Genomic DNA, 15,611 nt, shown 5'->3' with positions numbered 1-15,611 from the left:
ATATAGCCTTAACATTCAGTTATTTGTATTGTAATCAACCAAAACTCTTTCAAAATCGCACTATGTGTAGACAGCATAATCATAATGGTAGGAAGGGAGAGGGGGCGCACAAAGCAAGGTCAATCGCAACAACTACTTTTTCTGTACTCACTGTTATTGTACTTCAACCACTAACATCACTACTAAAGTTCTCGACATTACTAGCGTAACCAGGTCTTAGAGATATTTGTGGATACACAAGTTTCATCCCAAAAGGAATTTGTTATAATGGCTTATCATCCAAAAAGTGGCATGTTGATCAACACGTCAACATGATATTTTGTACTCAATCATTGCAAAATACTATTGGGTTCTTCTTATTACAGCCATAACATTCAGCTAAACGCGGAAAGGATTTTTAAAGGACAAAATACAACTTGTTTAGTATCAATGGGCTTATTTCTACGACACATTTCAATAATATGATTAAAATGTAGTGCATCAGGATTAGATAGATAGATAGATAGATAGATAGATAGATAGATAGATAGGAAATGGAGTCTATTGAGAACGACTTCAGCATTGGTACGATATGGTATCTGTTGACAAAGTTGCTTTAGCGTTGTTACAATATGGAACCTGTTGAGAGAGCGACTTAACAATTCCTACAATATGGTATCTGCTGACAGAGCGACTTAAACGCTGTTGCAATATGGAGTCTGTTGAGAGAGCAGCTTAAACGTTGTTACCATATTGAGTCTGTTGACAGGGAGGCCTAAGAGTTGTTACAACATGGAGTATGTTGACAGAGCGGCTTAAGCGTTGTTACAATATGGAGTCTGTTGACAGGGAGGCGTAAGAGTTCTTACAATATGGAGTCTGTTGACAAAGCGGCTTCAGAGTTGTTACAATATGGAGTCTGTTGACGAAGCGGCTTAGCGTTGTTACAATATGGAGTCTGTTGACAGAACGGCTTAAGCATTGTAGCATTTAAATCTGAAGGATGCCGTCCTATGTATTCCGTTATCACTGTCAATTAAGTCAACTTTTCAATTGCGTCATCTAGTAATGATATTACGTTTGACAGAAACGCATCGCATCACGTGCTCAACACCTGTATATATACAAGATATTCTTTCTTAATGTCATTTAATGATCAGTGAATCGAACTTTATCGCCATTTACAAAGACGACACATTTTCAATTTCACTTTTATTAAGACAATTCCATCTTTCATTGGAATATAAAATATGGATCGCGAATCAAGGAAACTGTCATACAAACTACAAGTTGACTGAAATCTTTAGACAACTAAGTGGGTGATATCTCGGATGGTAGTCAGCGAACATTCAGAGTGGCAGTAACTGTAATTTCACGAGTAGCGCGTGTCTATCATAGAGAGGATAGAGTGCTAAAATATGTTTACAATAAAGGAGTTATTTTAAATGAACCCCCCTCCGTGGAGTATTGTTTTCTTTAACTATGTATTATTTGCATTCTTGAAGCATGTCAAGTGTACGAGTATAAGGAAGATTCCTCGTCCTTATCTCTCCCTGTTACAATGTATTTGTGAAGCTAGATAGAAATAGAAGGGGCAGTTGTTATATGAAATATCATGCATACAATCTATATACCGATTCTCTCAAATCATCAAGGACAAACTCTCAACTATCATCCAGAGGTGCATGACTCTGACGTGAATTGTATCTTGTACTCTCTGCCATTTTCATTTTCCACTACATGATACTACCAGTTCCCACGGGTGGTTGTATACCCTCCATCGTTATCATTTGCATACTTCGTGATACTTCGAGTTCAAACCAGCGTTTGTTTACCCTCCGTCGTAGCCATTTACCACTCCAGGTTGCCTCAGTGTAGGCTTGCCCGCTGTCTTTAACATTCGTGGTTATCTGGTACAGGCCCAATCAGAAGGAGGGAAAGCCAGGCGGACCATATGGCCTTAGTCTCAACCCCAAAGGGGACTCTATTTTATTTTACTTTTAGATCTCTTAAATACTTTCTTAAAACTTTCAGTGTAGTCTTATTTATACCAGGGACGGATTGGAGAAGGGTATTCCGGGGTTTCGGGAAGCCACCTAAAAATGTACACACGCACAAACGTAGTCACTTGTCACTTAAAATTTGAGCATCGTTTTATTCTAGCGCATGTTTATTGTTATTATGCATACTCTGAGTAAATAAACACATCGAATTTTGCTCTAACAATTGTCACATAGTGGAGTTACATGTAAAGTTTCAGAGACCTTGACCTTTAGATTAGCCTTTTTTAGGCAATATAATCATCCCTTTTTGCATGTTTATAAAGAAAAGTCAAATATAAACATCGTTCAGATAACATAAATATATTTGCTTCGTATGAGATACTGACCCGACCTTTCTAAGTGCAGAAGTGACGAGAAGCATCTACTGTAACAAAGCACGGTGCAAATGTGTTCCAAGGAATCTTTTCCAAACTCAAAATTTTGCACGGTACTCAATCTGAATACCACTCCGTTGGACAAATTTTTTTTTTCAGGCAATGCTGGACTACCATATCAAAATCTATTTCTAGGTAGGCAACTCTATCCTATCCGCTGCTGTTGTACCCTCATATTATGGAAGGCACGTTTACATTCAGCAAAATATTACACCGACTTGACTTTAATTACTCCGAGTTGACGGAAAAGAATTGGGTAAATATAATTTATCAGTAAGAAAGGAAATGAACTTTCAGACGAGAAATAGAGAAGAGTTTACATCCGCTTTTGCCCCTTGGCGTCCGTGTTTCAAGAAAGTAATAAAATATAAAGGAAAAAAGTAAATTCCACTCGTCTAACACCAAGTGAAGGCCTAGCTATTGCGTACATAGCCAGGCAGTACTTGAGTACATTGTGATCACGCTAATCCATGATTTGTGTATATGATCCATTCGCAATACCAGGTATGAATTCTGTTTAGACAGTAACGACAAGGCCGATATGATTACCGCCTTCTACTTACGTATAAAGAACCTTTCCATACTGAATCATAAAATGAAATACTTTTTCATGTTAATTTATTAAGGGAACATATATGTCTTCCTCATTTTGGAGCTCTCCAGGTGTCAACCCTAAAGAATGACAGAGAGAGCTGGTAAACACTGGATCGGTTATGAGTTTTTATACATGAATTTATTTTGTTCCGAAGAATACCACAAGCTGATGAACAAATATGGCTTTAAATCAAGAAACCTTTTGCGCATAACAAAAGAAAAGCAACAACAAGAACTGGCCAATCAAACGAGTAGAACTGAATGGTCATCCGCTGGCTTTTAACCTCATTGCATTCTATGCATGGACTATGACCAAACACATGATTACATTGACAGGAAGTTTTTTTTTTCTCACTGGTCTCTTTTAACCCTTCAACTATATTTGTATTTTGTATTCTTAACTGATGTGCAGTTTTAGAATTTAAGAAGAATAACTGACGTAAAAATCCTAATTTTAAAATTATTTTCACTTAGGAAATTGGTCGCATCGTTCAGATGACTTTTAATACAAAGAACTCCGCTGCATGACAATTTTAGTCAACCAAAATTATGAACAATGTTACAGTTATTTAATTTAATTTATTTTATTTAGTTGCAGAAACTGTCAACCTTGTTGGCTATATCATTTTAACAGTCTTAGCTGGTGTCGATATATGTGACCTAGCCCGCATATAGCGGGCGCTTTCCACCCACCCCCTGTTTTACGTCTAAATATGTTTGGTCTACATCCGAAAAGCTTAATAGCTGACCACTACATGTTTGCTCCCCATCTCCAAGATATTTCTGCGAGCGTCCCTGTTCTGACACATACACTTAAACCATGTTTAGTTTTTTTTTTCTCCTACAGGTGTAAACGTATTAGACAACAGTGTGATTTGGTCGACGTATACCCACAGAAATAGATTAACCGATTTGCTTACTCCATAGTAACCATGCACATAAGATGTAGTGACCGCATGCACACCCGTGACAAACTGAAATCAGGACGAGGACAGGTTCCATTATCTGGTATACAGTATAGGAATTTCGATAAGGGTGGCATCAAACATAAGCAGACTAAAGTGAGCATTGTGTAACAAATGTCGGTGTCAGTAATCTAGTTTATATGTCATATTATGGTTGATATGATGGCTTAAGGTTTGTTCTTTTTATACAACTTTATAGGGCATGAGTTCACTATCTAGAACATTGATCTAACTTCATAAAACGATAAATGCATGTAATACGATAGTGTCGCATTCGTGCAAATTTAACAAAAGCTAACGATAAATCCATCTTGCTATCGCTGCTTAAAATGTAAGCCATGGTGACCTATTCTGAGGCAGTGGTATTGTACATTTATATGAGCATACACACTTCCATGCATGGGTTTATGGGAAAATAAATTAATCTTAAAAGCTATTTGTTCATTCCGTGGAAACTGTAAACAAAACTTCAAACCATTTCGTGTATTATCAGCTGCCGTCAAATTAAACTGATGTGGCTGAAATAAGCTATACATTCTAGTACATGAATGTGAGAATTCGACTGTAGTCACTTATCTGCAGTAGTGAGTGTAATCTCGTGCGAGTGTTTTTTATGGAGGTGTTTTCTTGGTGGGGGGGGGGGTTTGTACTGTCTTGTACTGTTTTGTCATTGTTGTTGTTTGTTTGTTTACTTTTTTAACCCTGAACATCCTAAATCATTCGCAAACTAATAGACCAATCAAACGATTTTTCAAGTAACAAAAATGCATTTTGTGTTAAATAATATTTTATTGGAAAGAAGTTTGAGAATTATTCCATGGCTTTAAAAAAAAACAGCCGTTCAGTCTTCCTGACCAGGTAAAATTTGGCCACTCGTTACTGGGCTGAGTCGATGAAAATAGAAGCATGAGAGTCAGTCTGAGTGCATTTTCAATCCGCAATCACTTAACAGCTAGAGTGCGTCAGTTATAAATATCCTGTGCCCAATCACCTTACTTGTTGTCAGTCTAGAACATTTTGTAAAGAAAAAGACTTCGTTTTTTTGTGGTTTTTTTTTTTAGAGGGTTGGGGGGCTAAACTGCAGCCCGGTGTTAGTTTCATACTAAATCGACCAAAATATTATAAAGATACTATCTTTGCACTTTACCACATGGATCTTCGTTTGTTTGTTTGTTTTTGCATTTACAATGACACTGTTCAGTAATTTAGGTATCATTTTGATGTGGAGAAAGATTCCATTTCAATAAGCAAATACATATCTTTATGAGTCTGACCTCTTAGAAGATAAGAGACAGAGAATGTCAAAATCTTTTTGATTTTTCATCTCGTCAGACAATGTTAATGTTGCCACAATTGAATCTCATTTTCAAGACAAATATATTATCATGACAGAGGTAGGATGGCATCATATATATATATATATATATATATATATATATATATATATATATATATATATATATATATATGGATGCATGTACTTAATTTCACAAGAAACATGTTACCAGCTTACATTTGTAAAGGATATGTTGTGTCTCGGCCGATTTCACCACCTTGATGATTTTAGCGAATTGGTATATAGATTGTGTGCATGATATTTCATGTAACAACCTGTCCCTTTTATTTCTATCTTACTTAACAATACATTGTAACAGGGAGAGATAAGGACAAGAAATCTTCCTTATATTCGTACATGTATGCCGTTGAAATCTTTTTATAAAGCAGATAGTGTCGAGACAACGGTTGATTGGTTGCAATCTACTAAGGATAATGACATCGGCCAGTTCCGTACATTTTGGTCAATTCGAAGTTTTCCAATTTATTGCGCCCGTGTTTTGCTCTCTTATGACCAAAAGGGATCATTTAGTGCGAAGGTTTATATAAATTGAGAGAGTTGGAATTTTTCATTCAGATTCAAGTTACTGGCATCGGACTTAAGAAACATAATACATATTTACAGAATTATAAGCTGACGTCTTTACTTTTGCGGTGACAATGTATCATTTAAAGCTGTAGTCTTGAAAATGTTGATGACCTGGGCAACGTAACAATGTCTGACACGACGAAAATCATAAAGTTTTGACATTTTGGGTCTCTTATCATCCTTGTCTCTAACTTATGAAGATATGAAAATGAAAATAAAGCCACCAAGACACAAACACCAATAATAAATAAGGGGCGTTATGTGCAACTGCAATGTTTCGAGTTACGAACCTTGTCCTGTATTACATATTTATCTTAGAAGCCAAGTATTATAACGTACTATTTTTACTGATACATCATTTATTGTCGCATTATTCGAAAGTTATACTAATTCATATTAAGTAATGCTTAGCTTAGAAACATTTTAGGATCATTGAATTAACAGGTATAGCTGTTCCACAAAATTCAATTTTGCCATAAGAAAAAGCTAAAATATTAACATTGATTCATGAATTCATGTCTATGGTATTTAAACGAAGCATTGAAATTTAAAACATTTGGTCTACTACAGTACTGCTTTCTCAGAGTTCGTTCTCTTTGCTGTTTTTGATATAACTGCGGTTAAATATATAGTACAACGCATCTCCCAGGTCATTTCTAATGAACCGCTCCGGTGGCCTAGTGGTTAGAGCATCCGCCTCGGATGCGGGAGATCGTGGGTTCGATCCCCGGTCGAGTCATATCAAAAATTTACAAAAAAAGTACTAACAGCTGCCTCGACTGGCGCTCAGCATTAAGAAGTTAGTGTTAGGACTGGTCGGCCTGGTGTAAGGATAATGTCACTGGGTGTGACATCATGCTACATGTATGAGACATTATGCCCCAGTGCTAGACATAACTATAAACTGCCACACTGCAGACATCGTAGCGATATGACTGACAAATTGTTAAAGCTACGTTAAAAAGCAAAATCACACACACACACACACACACACACGCTCATTTCTAATCCATTCGATGCACAAACGTTGCTATCATTTCTAATCCATACGGTGCACAAACGTTACTCCCTACTAATGTTTATCCATATTCCGTATTGGTAAATGGTCCGAAGTACAAAATTAAGAGTAAACAAGACATTGGTTGTCAGGTAGATAAAGGTAGATAAAGTAAATAATCCTCAAAATTCAAGTTTGTTTAACAAAGTCTACAGATAATATTCTCACTCGATGTGAGTTATATCATAGCACTTTTTCCGTTCTCTGTGTGTGTGTGTGTGTGTATGTGTGTGTGTGTGTGTGTGTGTGTGTGTGTGTGTGACCCAGGAACGTGTTTGTCAGGAGTGAGTGAGCGCGTGAGTGAGTGATCCATCAGTGCAAAAGGCGCATGAATGGGACGAGACGTCGAGCGCCATACACTTAATAAATGCCCTAGGCGCTCGTCGTATCGTCCGTCTCTGGAGTAACTACACAATTTTCATGGTGTCAGCTCCTATTATGAAGAATGTAATTCGCGAAAATTGTGGTATCTGGATGCTTAGGGTCTTCCTGTCGCTATATATTGACATACCCGTATCTGGATGCTTAGGGTCTTCCTGTTGCTATATATTGACATACCCGTATCTGGATGCTTAGGGTCTTCCTGTTGCTATATATTGACATACCCGTATCTGGAGGCTTAGGGTCTTCCTGTTGCTATATATTGACATACCCGTATCTGGATGCTTAGGGTCTTCCTGTTGCTATATATTGACATACCCGTATCTGGATGCTTAGGGTCTTCCTGTTGCTATATATTGACATACCCGTATCTGGATGCTTAGGGTCTTCCTGTTGCTATATATTGAAATACCCGTATCTGGATGCTTAGGGTCTTCCTGTTGCTATTTACTGAAATACTCGTATCTGGATGCCTAGGGTCTTCCTGTCGCTATATATTGACATACCCGTATCTGGATGCTTAGGGTCTTCCTGTTGCTATATATTGACATACCCGTATCTGGATGCTTAGGGTCTTCCTGTTGCTATATATTAACATACCCGTATCTGGATGCTTAGGGTCTTCTTGTTGCTATAAACTGACATACCCGTATCTGGATGCTTAGGGTCTTCCTGTTGCTATATATTGAAATACCCGCGTGTGGGTTGTGTTATGTTCTGTTTTAGTATCGTATATTAAGTATTTCTTCTGGTTCGTTGTATGTTTTGTTTCTTTATGTGTGTGTGTGTGTGTCTGTTATCGTTTGTCGCCTCTTCTGTACAACGCCCGGCTCTCTCTCTCTCTCTCTCTCTCTCTCTCTCTCTCTCTCTCTCTCTCACACACACACACACACCAGTCTAGTTATATCAGACCAGTCGTCTCAGTCAAAGGTGTCCACGCGCTCAGAACTACTTTTTTAATTAACAAAAACCTTGTCTTCTGCTGTGCCTGACGTTGTTGATCTAAAATCAAACAACAACAACAAATGCATAACAAAAACATAGTAACTTAATGTCAATCAATCTTTGACAACACACCAGACAATACATTCTCGAGAGATACAAAAGACACACACGCATGCGATGTCGAGCTTTTCGGTATTGTATGCTAGTTTGTTCCACACAGCATGGTCAACTTTATCCTATATGCAGGCATAGCTCAGTACATTTTCAAGTCAGCTCATTAAAATACTTTGTTTGAAACAAATTATATACTGTTAGCTACATTTAATGACGCTGACCTGAAAATTGACTTTGGTACGGAGAGGATAGGATGCTCAATGCTGTGTGAAATGAACTATGACAGAAACACCTATTCTTGCACATAGACTATAGACCTATACACTTCATAACATCCCAACTCTCTTAACAACTACGACAAACTTAGTAACAGCCAGAAATGTGTTATGTGAAACATGCTTTATTCTAAATTTGTGAAGCATCTCCAATGTTCCCCAGGTGAATCAAACATGTATCTCAAATATTTAATGACAAATAATGCACTTACCTCGTGGGGACACTTATAATGCAACCCCTTGACTTGTATTTCTTTGTCTCTGTCCAAACCCAAACATTGATTCTATCTATCACACAATTCGATATACATATTTGATTTAATTTATATTGATCTAATTTAATTGTTTGTTTGTTAGATTTAATATTTTAAAGTCCATTACATGCTATTGTAATGTAACTTTATTTACTGGATTTGACATTTTCCAGAAATTCAGTTTGACCTGACTCTTTTTCGTAAGAATCTAATAATAGAAACTTTGTATCTAATGCTGACCTAGTTCCTGACCCGATTCAGAATCAGTAAGAGTATCAGTAAGAGCTGAAGCAAACAATTATTTATTTATTTATTTATTTATTTTTTTATTTATTTATTTATTTATTTATTTATTTATTTATTTATTTATTTGTTCTCTGTGCTATGTTTCACTGTCGGACTCTAGTCCAACATACCTATCTGACCTCACCCATGTGTATATACCAGCAAGATACTTACGCTCCTCTTCTGACAATCGTATACTCATTATTCCCACTATGAGAACAAAGTCATATGGACAGCGTTCTTTTGCATACCAGGGCCCAGACACGTGGAATGAATTGCCTACTAAACTTAGACACAAAGACACCGTGATCACATTCAAGAGGGCTCTCAAAACTCACTTGTTTCGACTGCAAGAACAAACTTAAAGACCTAATAATGTTTCCTACCTGAAATATTCTCAGCATGTTTTTTATTTTTTAATGTTTTTTTCTAATTTCATGGTGTTTGTTTTTGTAATAATATTATTATATGTTTTTATCTTATAGGTGTTGTCTAATGTTGTAAAGCGCTTAGAGCTTCTAAAGATTAGGCGCTATACAAAGTCCTCATTATTATTATTATTGTTATTATTATTATTATTATGTTGTGACCAGTTTTGGGGGGCTAACTACTTTGTTTTCTTTAACTTATTTGGATTCCAAGAGATTATTTTTCTCCTGGAATACTTGTGCTCTAAATTAATTCTCAGACAAAGACAGCAATATGAATTTACAAAAAAATTCAAACACTGGAATATTATTTTCTGTGATTCAACAAAGAACGGTTGACACATCGGTACGACACTTACCACAGCATACATCATCGTCTTCTATTTTGGATATCATCGGGATTCGAACATTTTATTACTAAGACTTCTATTTTTTAATTCTTGGATTATTCTTGGAATTTGTTTGGGTTTGATTCGTAAAACAGACAGTTCATTTTCTCATTTTTACGTTGTTTTTCTAGGGAAATAAATTATTTGATAACTTTTTGCAAAGCTTGTTGCCTTCATTTTTTTCTTGTTACTGTTTAAAAAAGCCTAAACGAAACAAAGAAATTTCGGGGCTCGTCGGGAAATGTGAATTTTGGCTAAACTATTTCAGAAAACTTTGCTTTCTGAAATTTGAATTCCCATGTTTGTAAAACAAACTAAATCCCAAGTATTATTTTTTTCATTTTAGAAATATTTAGTGAAATCAACAGGCAATATCATCAAAAGTAGAAATCTTTCTCTCAAATCCTTCCCAGGAATATTTAGACCTTCTGAGAAAGAAAAAAAGAATCATTTCCACTTGCCAGAAAATATAATCGTTCTGAGGCAAGAGCTTCCTTGACGAAGCAAGAAATAAAAAATATTTTGGTCCAGTATTTGGTAGAAAATAACGTTTTGGATAAAAGTGCTTTGGTTTCGATCAGTAAATCTGGATCAGACTCTGACATAAAAGTAAAGGAATTAGAATTAAATTACAAGATGGAATTGGAATTGAGGGAGCTGGAACTTCAGAAAGATAAAGACGAAAAACAAATGCAGGTGTAATTGGTGAATGAGAACGAGCAAATGCAATTGGAGAAAGAGAAAGAACAAATGTTATTACATAAAGAGAAAGAACAAATGCAAAAGCAATTAGATAAGGCAAAAAGGGAGAAAGAAAGACAAATGCAGTTACAAAAAGAACAAATGCAGTTACAGAAAGAACAAATGCAGTTACAGAAAGAAGAAAAACAAATGCGCTTGTAATTGGAAAAAGAGGAGAGAGAGAGAGAGAAATAACTGCAGTTTCAAACAGAGAAAGAAGAGAGAGAGAGAGATGCGAATGCAAAGAGAGAAAGAAGAGAGAGAGATGCGAATGCAGAGAGAGAAAGAAGAGAGAGAATTTCAAATGAGTATAATATAAATCGAGCTGGCAAGTGAAGAGCACATTCCCACTTCACATACAAATTCAAGTTTTGATATTACTAAGAATATTAGGTTAGTGTCCCCTTTTAAAGAAAAATATGTAGACAAATATTTTATCTAAAAAAATATTAAAAGCTCTGTTAAGGTTTTTTACTCAATATATGTGTGTGTCTATGTGTGTGTGTGTGTGTGTGTGTGTGTGTGTGCATATTGTTGTTCTTTCTCATATCATCCATATAAAATTGTATATTATACACATTTGCCTCCTTTTTGCTTTATCAATTCACACACATATTTGACATTTGTTTTCAAATGAACTATAAATAGATTTGTCTTCTTTTCCACCTTAAACTGAATAAGGAGGTATTTTTCTCACATTACACTGTCAATCATAATAAATTTGTATGAACTCTCTCAAAACCCCAAATTGCGCATCCATACAATACAGCTATTACTATAGCGATATCAAATACTTTTCGCTGGTAATCAGTTGGTACCAATTATACAAGCTTATAAAGTCGAGTCCAACTACAAATTGCACAAAGACAGATTCGTCCTTGAATAATGCGAAGGCAGATGTGAGTCTATGCAGTTGTTAGGAGTAATCTGTACAACAAACAACATAAACCATGATATGATGGGCCAATACACAACGACAGATCGAGATTAATGTTTCTTGCAATGGGACCTCGACTTATAAACGGGTAGAACGCTAGGTCAATATTCTTGATACAGTTTTTCGACAATAATACAAATGATTTTGCTTCGGATACCGTTTGCTTCATTGCATTAAAATATTCTTCCTCTTTTGCTGATAAGACCTCCAAGGTAATTGGGGTGATATACCTTGCTAATTTTATATAGTGATATGTGAAAATTGGCATTTATTGTAATCTTTATCATATATTCGTATACATTAACTATGACTTTTTGAGTATCGCAGTAATTAATAAAAGTACTGACCTTTGCAATGAAGGTCTTGATTATCGACAAGAAGTACGGTATCACCAACACACAAAGCAAACATAATTTCGTATATCAAATAATGTCATGGTCTGATATCTGCAATTTGATTACATTACAAATTTTAAATCAAGATCATTCAGATAGCAAATGTATACGAACATTATTTTCATGGTATTTCTAGAATAGACAAAGAAAACAAAAGCTAAGCGCTAAATATTTGCATTGCTACTCAGAAGATGGGTACAAAGTTTATAAATGTGTAGTTAAATATATTTAATTTAATTGTTTGTCTGTTAGTTTTAAATTTTCATTACATGTTATTGTAAGGTAACATTGTTTGCTGGACTTGATCGTGTCCGAAACTGAGTTCATTTCTGTTTGACCTGATTGACTTTTTATTTATTTCATTTATGTAAACATCAAATAATAGCTTCATTATTCTCTATGTGTATAAGCTTATTATAGGGATTATTATTCAGGTAAACAAAGAAGGAGTAAATATGTTGATCAGGGTTAGGGTTTTGGATATTCCTGAGTGAATTTTTGTAGACTATTGTGTTGAAAATAAATAAAGCCCATTAGATCATTATAGAAGGTTATTTTCCATTAGGTAATGGTTGTATTTAGAAAATGCTAATTGTGACCTGAGGTCAAGCAGAGAACTATATTAACTTGTGACTGTGAGGATTGTACCAGTCGTGCTTTAACATATAGCACTGTAAGATGTATTATGTTGTGACCAGTTTGGGCTGAATTGTATTTTCTTCAAATTATTGAATTCAAGTGATTATTTTCTCTGGAAATACAAAAGTGCTCTGATACAATTCTTGGATAGAGACATTCACTGGAATTTATACTGAATTCAAACCTGAAATAATAGTTATGTGATTCAACAAGATACTGTACTTCGTAGGCTATAACAGACACGTCATCGCCTTCAACTTTTGATCTGTTCGGGACTTGAACTGAGTTTCATTCATGACATTTTATTACTAAGACTTGTGTATTTAATTCTTGGGATTATTTTTGGATTTAATTCCCAATGCCGTAAGTTCTTTTTTCACATTTTTCACTGTGTGTTCTATGGAAATAAATTATTTGTTAAATTTTACAAAGCTTGTTGTCTTCACTCTATTCTGTTTATAATTGTATTAGTTGTACATTTGTTTGCTGTAGCTCTTGATGATAATGTTTACTGAATGGATAATGCATAACGACTACAACGATGAAAGAAGATCTTGTTATGGCTGGGTAAAGAAAGACATTTAGAAGATTCTATTTTGGTTTTAAAATCTTAAGTACGTACCGTTCTCGTTCCATGCACCTTCAGTCTGATACGCAGAAGTCGATACACCCCAAGCAAAATCGTCTGGAAACCGACCATAGTAAAACCCATCTTCTGCAGCAAGTACAACCGCAAGTCTGAACACATATATTATGAAAAATGGATTGATTCCACCCATATCATGTCGATATTTGTAATACTGAAGTAATTAATATGTTAAAAGTGTGCGAACTTATCGAACGTTGACTTCTACTATCAGACTGTAATACGACCTTATCACTTAAACATGTTCTATTAGTAGAGTGGGAGGAGTCCAAGATATCTGTATAAGGTTGAATTTGATTAAGCATGGATTCAGACACTTTAAATCGAACACGCCTTACAGACCATTTGATAAGCACTCTATTTTTAAGTTATCCAAGGCTACCTATCATCAGACACTTTAAATCGAACACGACTTACAAACCTGTTGATTAAGGATGCCTACCTATCCACAGCTACCCATCATCAGATACATTACACAGCTCACGCCTTTAAGACATGTTAATAGACATGCCATTTCTAGCTACCCATCATCAGGCACTTTAAATGGAACTACAGACATATCAATTAGCATGCCATTTCTACCTACCCAAGGCTGCCCATCATCAGACACTTTAAATGGAACACGCCTATCAGACATGAGAGTCACACTTACCGAATAAATCCGTATCTGTTTAACTATAACCGGTTCGAGAGTTATAAATCGAAGCCAAGTGTGAGTAGTTAAGGTTAAACCGTACGTGACAACATCTCGGAATGGTTCCCGCATATCAACTAAAACATCGCAAAATGTGTGGTACTTTGCGGTTGTAATGTGTAAAAACAAATATTGTTTTCATGTTAAATTTCAGTTTACATAATATTCATAATATTGTAAGGAAGGATTGGAGGAGCTGGGAGTATATTTCTAAAAGGTCTTCTGCTTCAATAATTTCTCACATTGTCAAATGTCAGTACAAACAAGTTTAAGCTTTAATTTTAACATCGAATGAATATGTCAGTCCTTTCGTTCTCTATCGGTTTAAATGGCTTCTATCTTTGCGTGGATGTGTGCGTAGGTATATACATTGGATCTCAGCAAAACTGAAACTTCACTAAACTGGAATCCGCTCAAGATCGATTTTTTCCATCTTTAATATCATTCTTTTTCTCATGTACACAGAAACCCGTCAACGCCGAATACCGAAATAAACTTCTATCTCAAATTAAAATTTTACACTTAAACCCTCATAAAACCGAAACCCACTTCGAACTTGGACATATATATATATATATATATATATATATATATATATATAGTGGATAAGAACCTGATACACGCTGGCATAGGATAATTACGGTTAGCAAGTACTGTAGTGGGCTTACGTATGTCACAAAGACTTATAAAATGTCCCACGGGCATACGAAGTTAAAACAATATTTCATACGCGCACCGACCTATATTAGAGTTCACAATATACTAATATAAAATCTTTTGGATTTTTAAAGTAGCTTTAACAATTACAGTCATATCGCTACGATGTCGGCAGTTGGGCAGTTTATAGTGATGTCTAGCACTGGTGCATCATGCCGCAGACATGTGGCATCATGTCCCACACAGTTGCATTGTCCTGTAACCAGGCCGACCAGTCCTAACAATAACCTCTGAATGCTGAGCGCCAAGCGAGGCGGCTGCTAATACGATTTTTATAAATCTTTGACATGACTTGGACGAGTTTCAAACCCGCAACCTCACGCATCCACTAAGTTCCTGAATATAAGCCATTTAAGACAGATTAATTATATCCGCTTACGAATTAATTGTGATTTATGTTGTTCACTGGTTCATAACCAATAGAACAATTTGTGTGCTGTTGTTTAACTTAAATATCAGTGCTTTATTAAACAAGCAGGTGGCCTCGCCTTTGATGCCTTGTTGACGGAGACCGTCAACACCGTATTGTAAAAGCCAGATTCGCACAAGTGTTTTACAAAAGAGAAAATTCATTATAAGCATTTATACAAGTTGCTATGGCTTTTATTTGTCTTCATTCACATATCAAAATGTTAGAACGACAAGCTAAATGTGGTATCATTAAACATTCTCTCTCTCTCTCTCTCTCTCTCTCATAAGCGCCTGAAAGAAAGACATTTTTATCACAAATATGGAAAGACCTCCGCAAACCGAAAATCTTTCAAAACCGAAAATAATTTTGAGTCACAAGGGCTTTCGATTTGCATAGGTTTTCG

The 15,611-nt window shown here is 35.7% G+C and overlaps 1 protein-coding gene across 1 annotated transcript in view; it reads right to left on the bottom strand.

The window, feature by feature from the left end:
* LOC149776803 (lactase/phlorizin hydrolase-like) overlaps positions 1 to 13,627 on the bottom strand; it is an 85,532-nt gene extending 71,905 nt beyond the window's left edge. The window contains exon 1 of the mRNA XM_089941501.1: positions 13,362 to 13,627. Coding sequence (XP_089797627.1) covers positions 13,362 to 13,518 — 157 coding nt within the window. The 5' untranslated portion in view covers positions 13,519 to 13,627. The remainder of the gene's footprint in view (positions 1 to 13,361) is intronic.
* Between the last annotated feature and the right edge of the window lie 1,984 nt (positions 13,628 to 15,611).

Source organism: Sinohyriopsis cumingii, chromosome 18, assembly GCF_028554795.1.
Source record: "Sinohyriopsis cumingii isolate HCF-2022 chromosome 18, ASM2855479v2, whole genome shotgun sequence".
NCBI classification, from domain to species: Eukaryota; Metazoa; Mollusca; class Bivalvia; order Unionida; family Unionidae; genus Sinohyriopsis; species Sinohyriopsis cumingii.
Note: the sequence above shows the minus strand (reverse complement) of the source record. Positions and strands in the feature narration are given on the sequence as shown.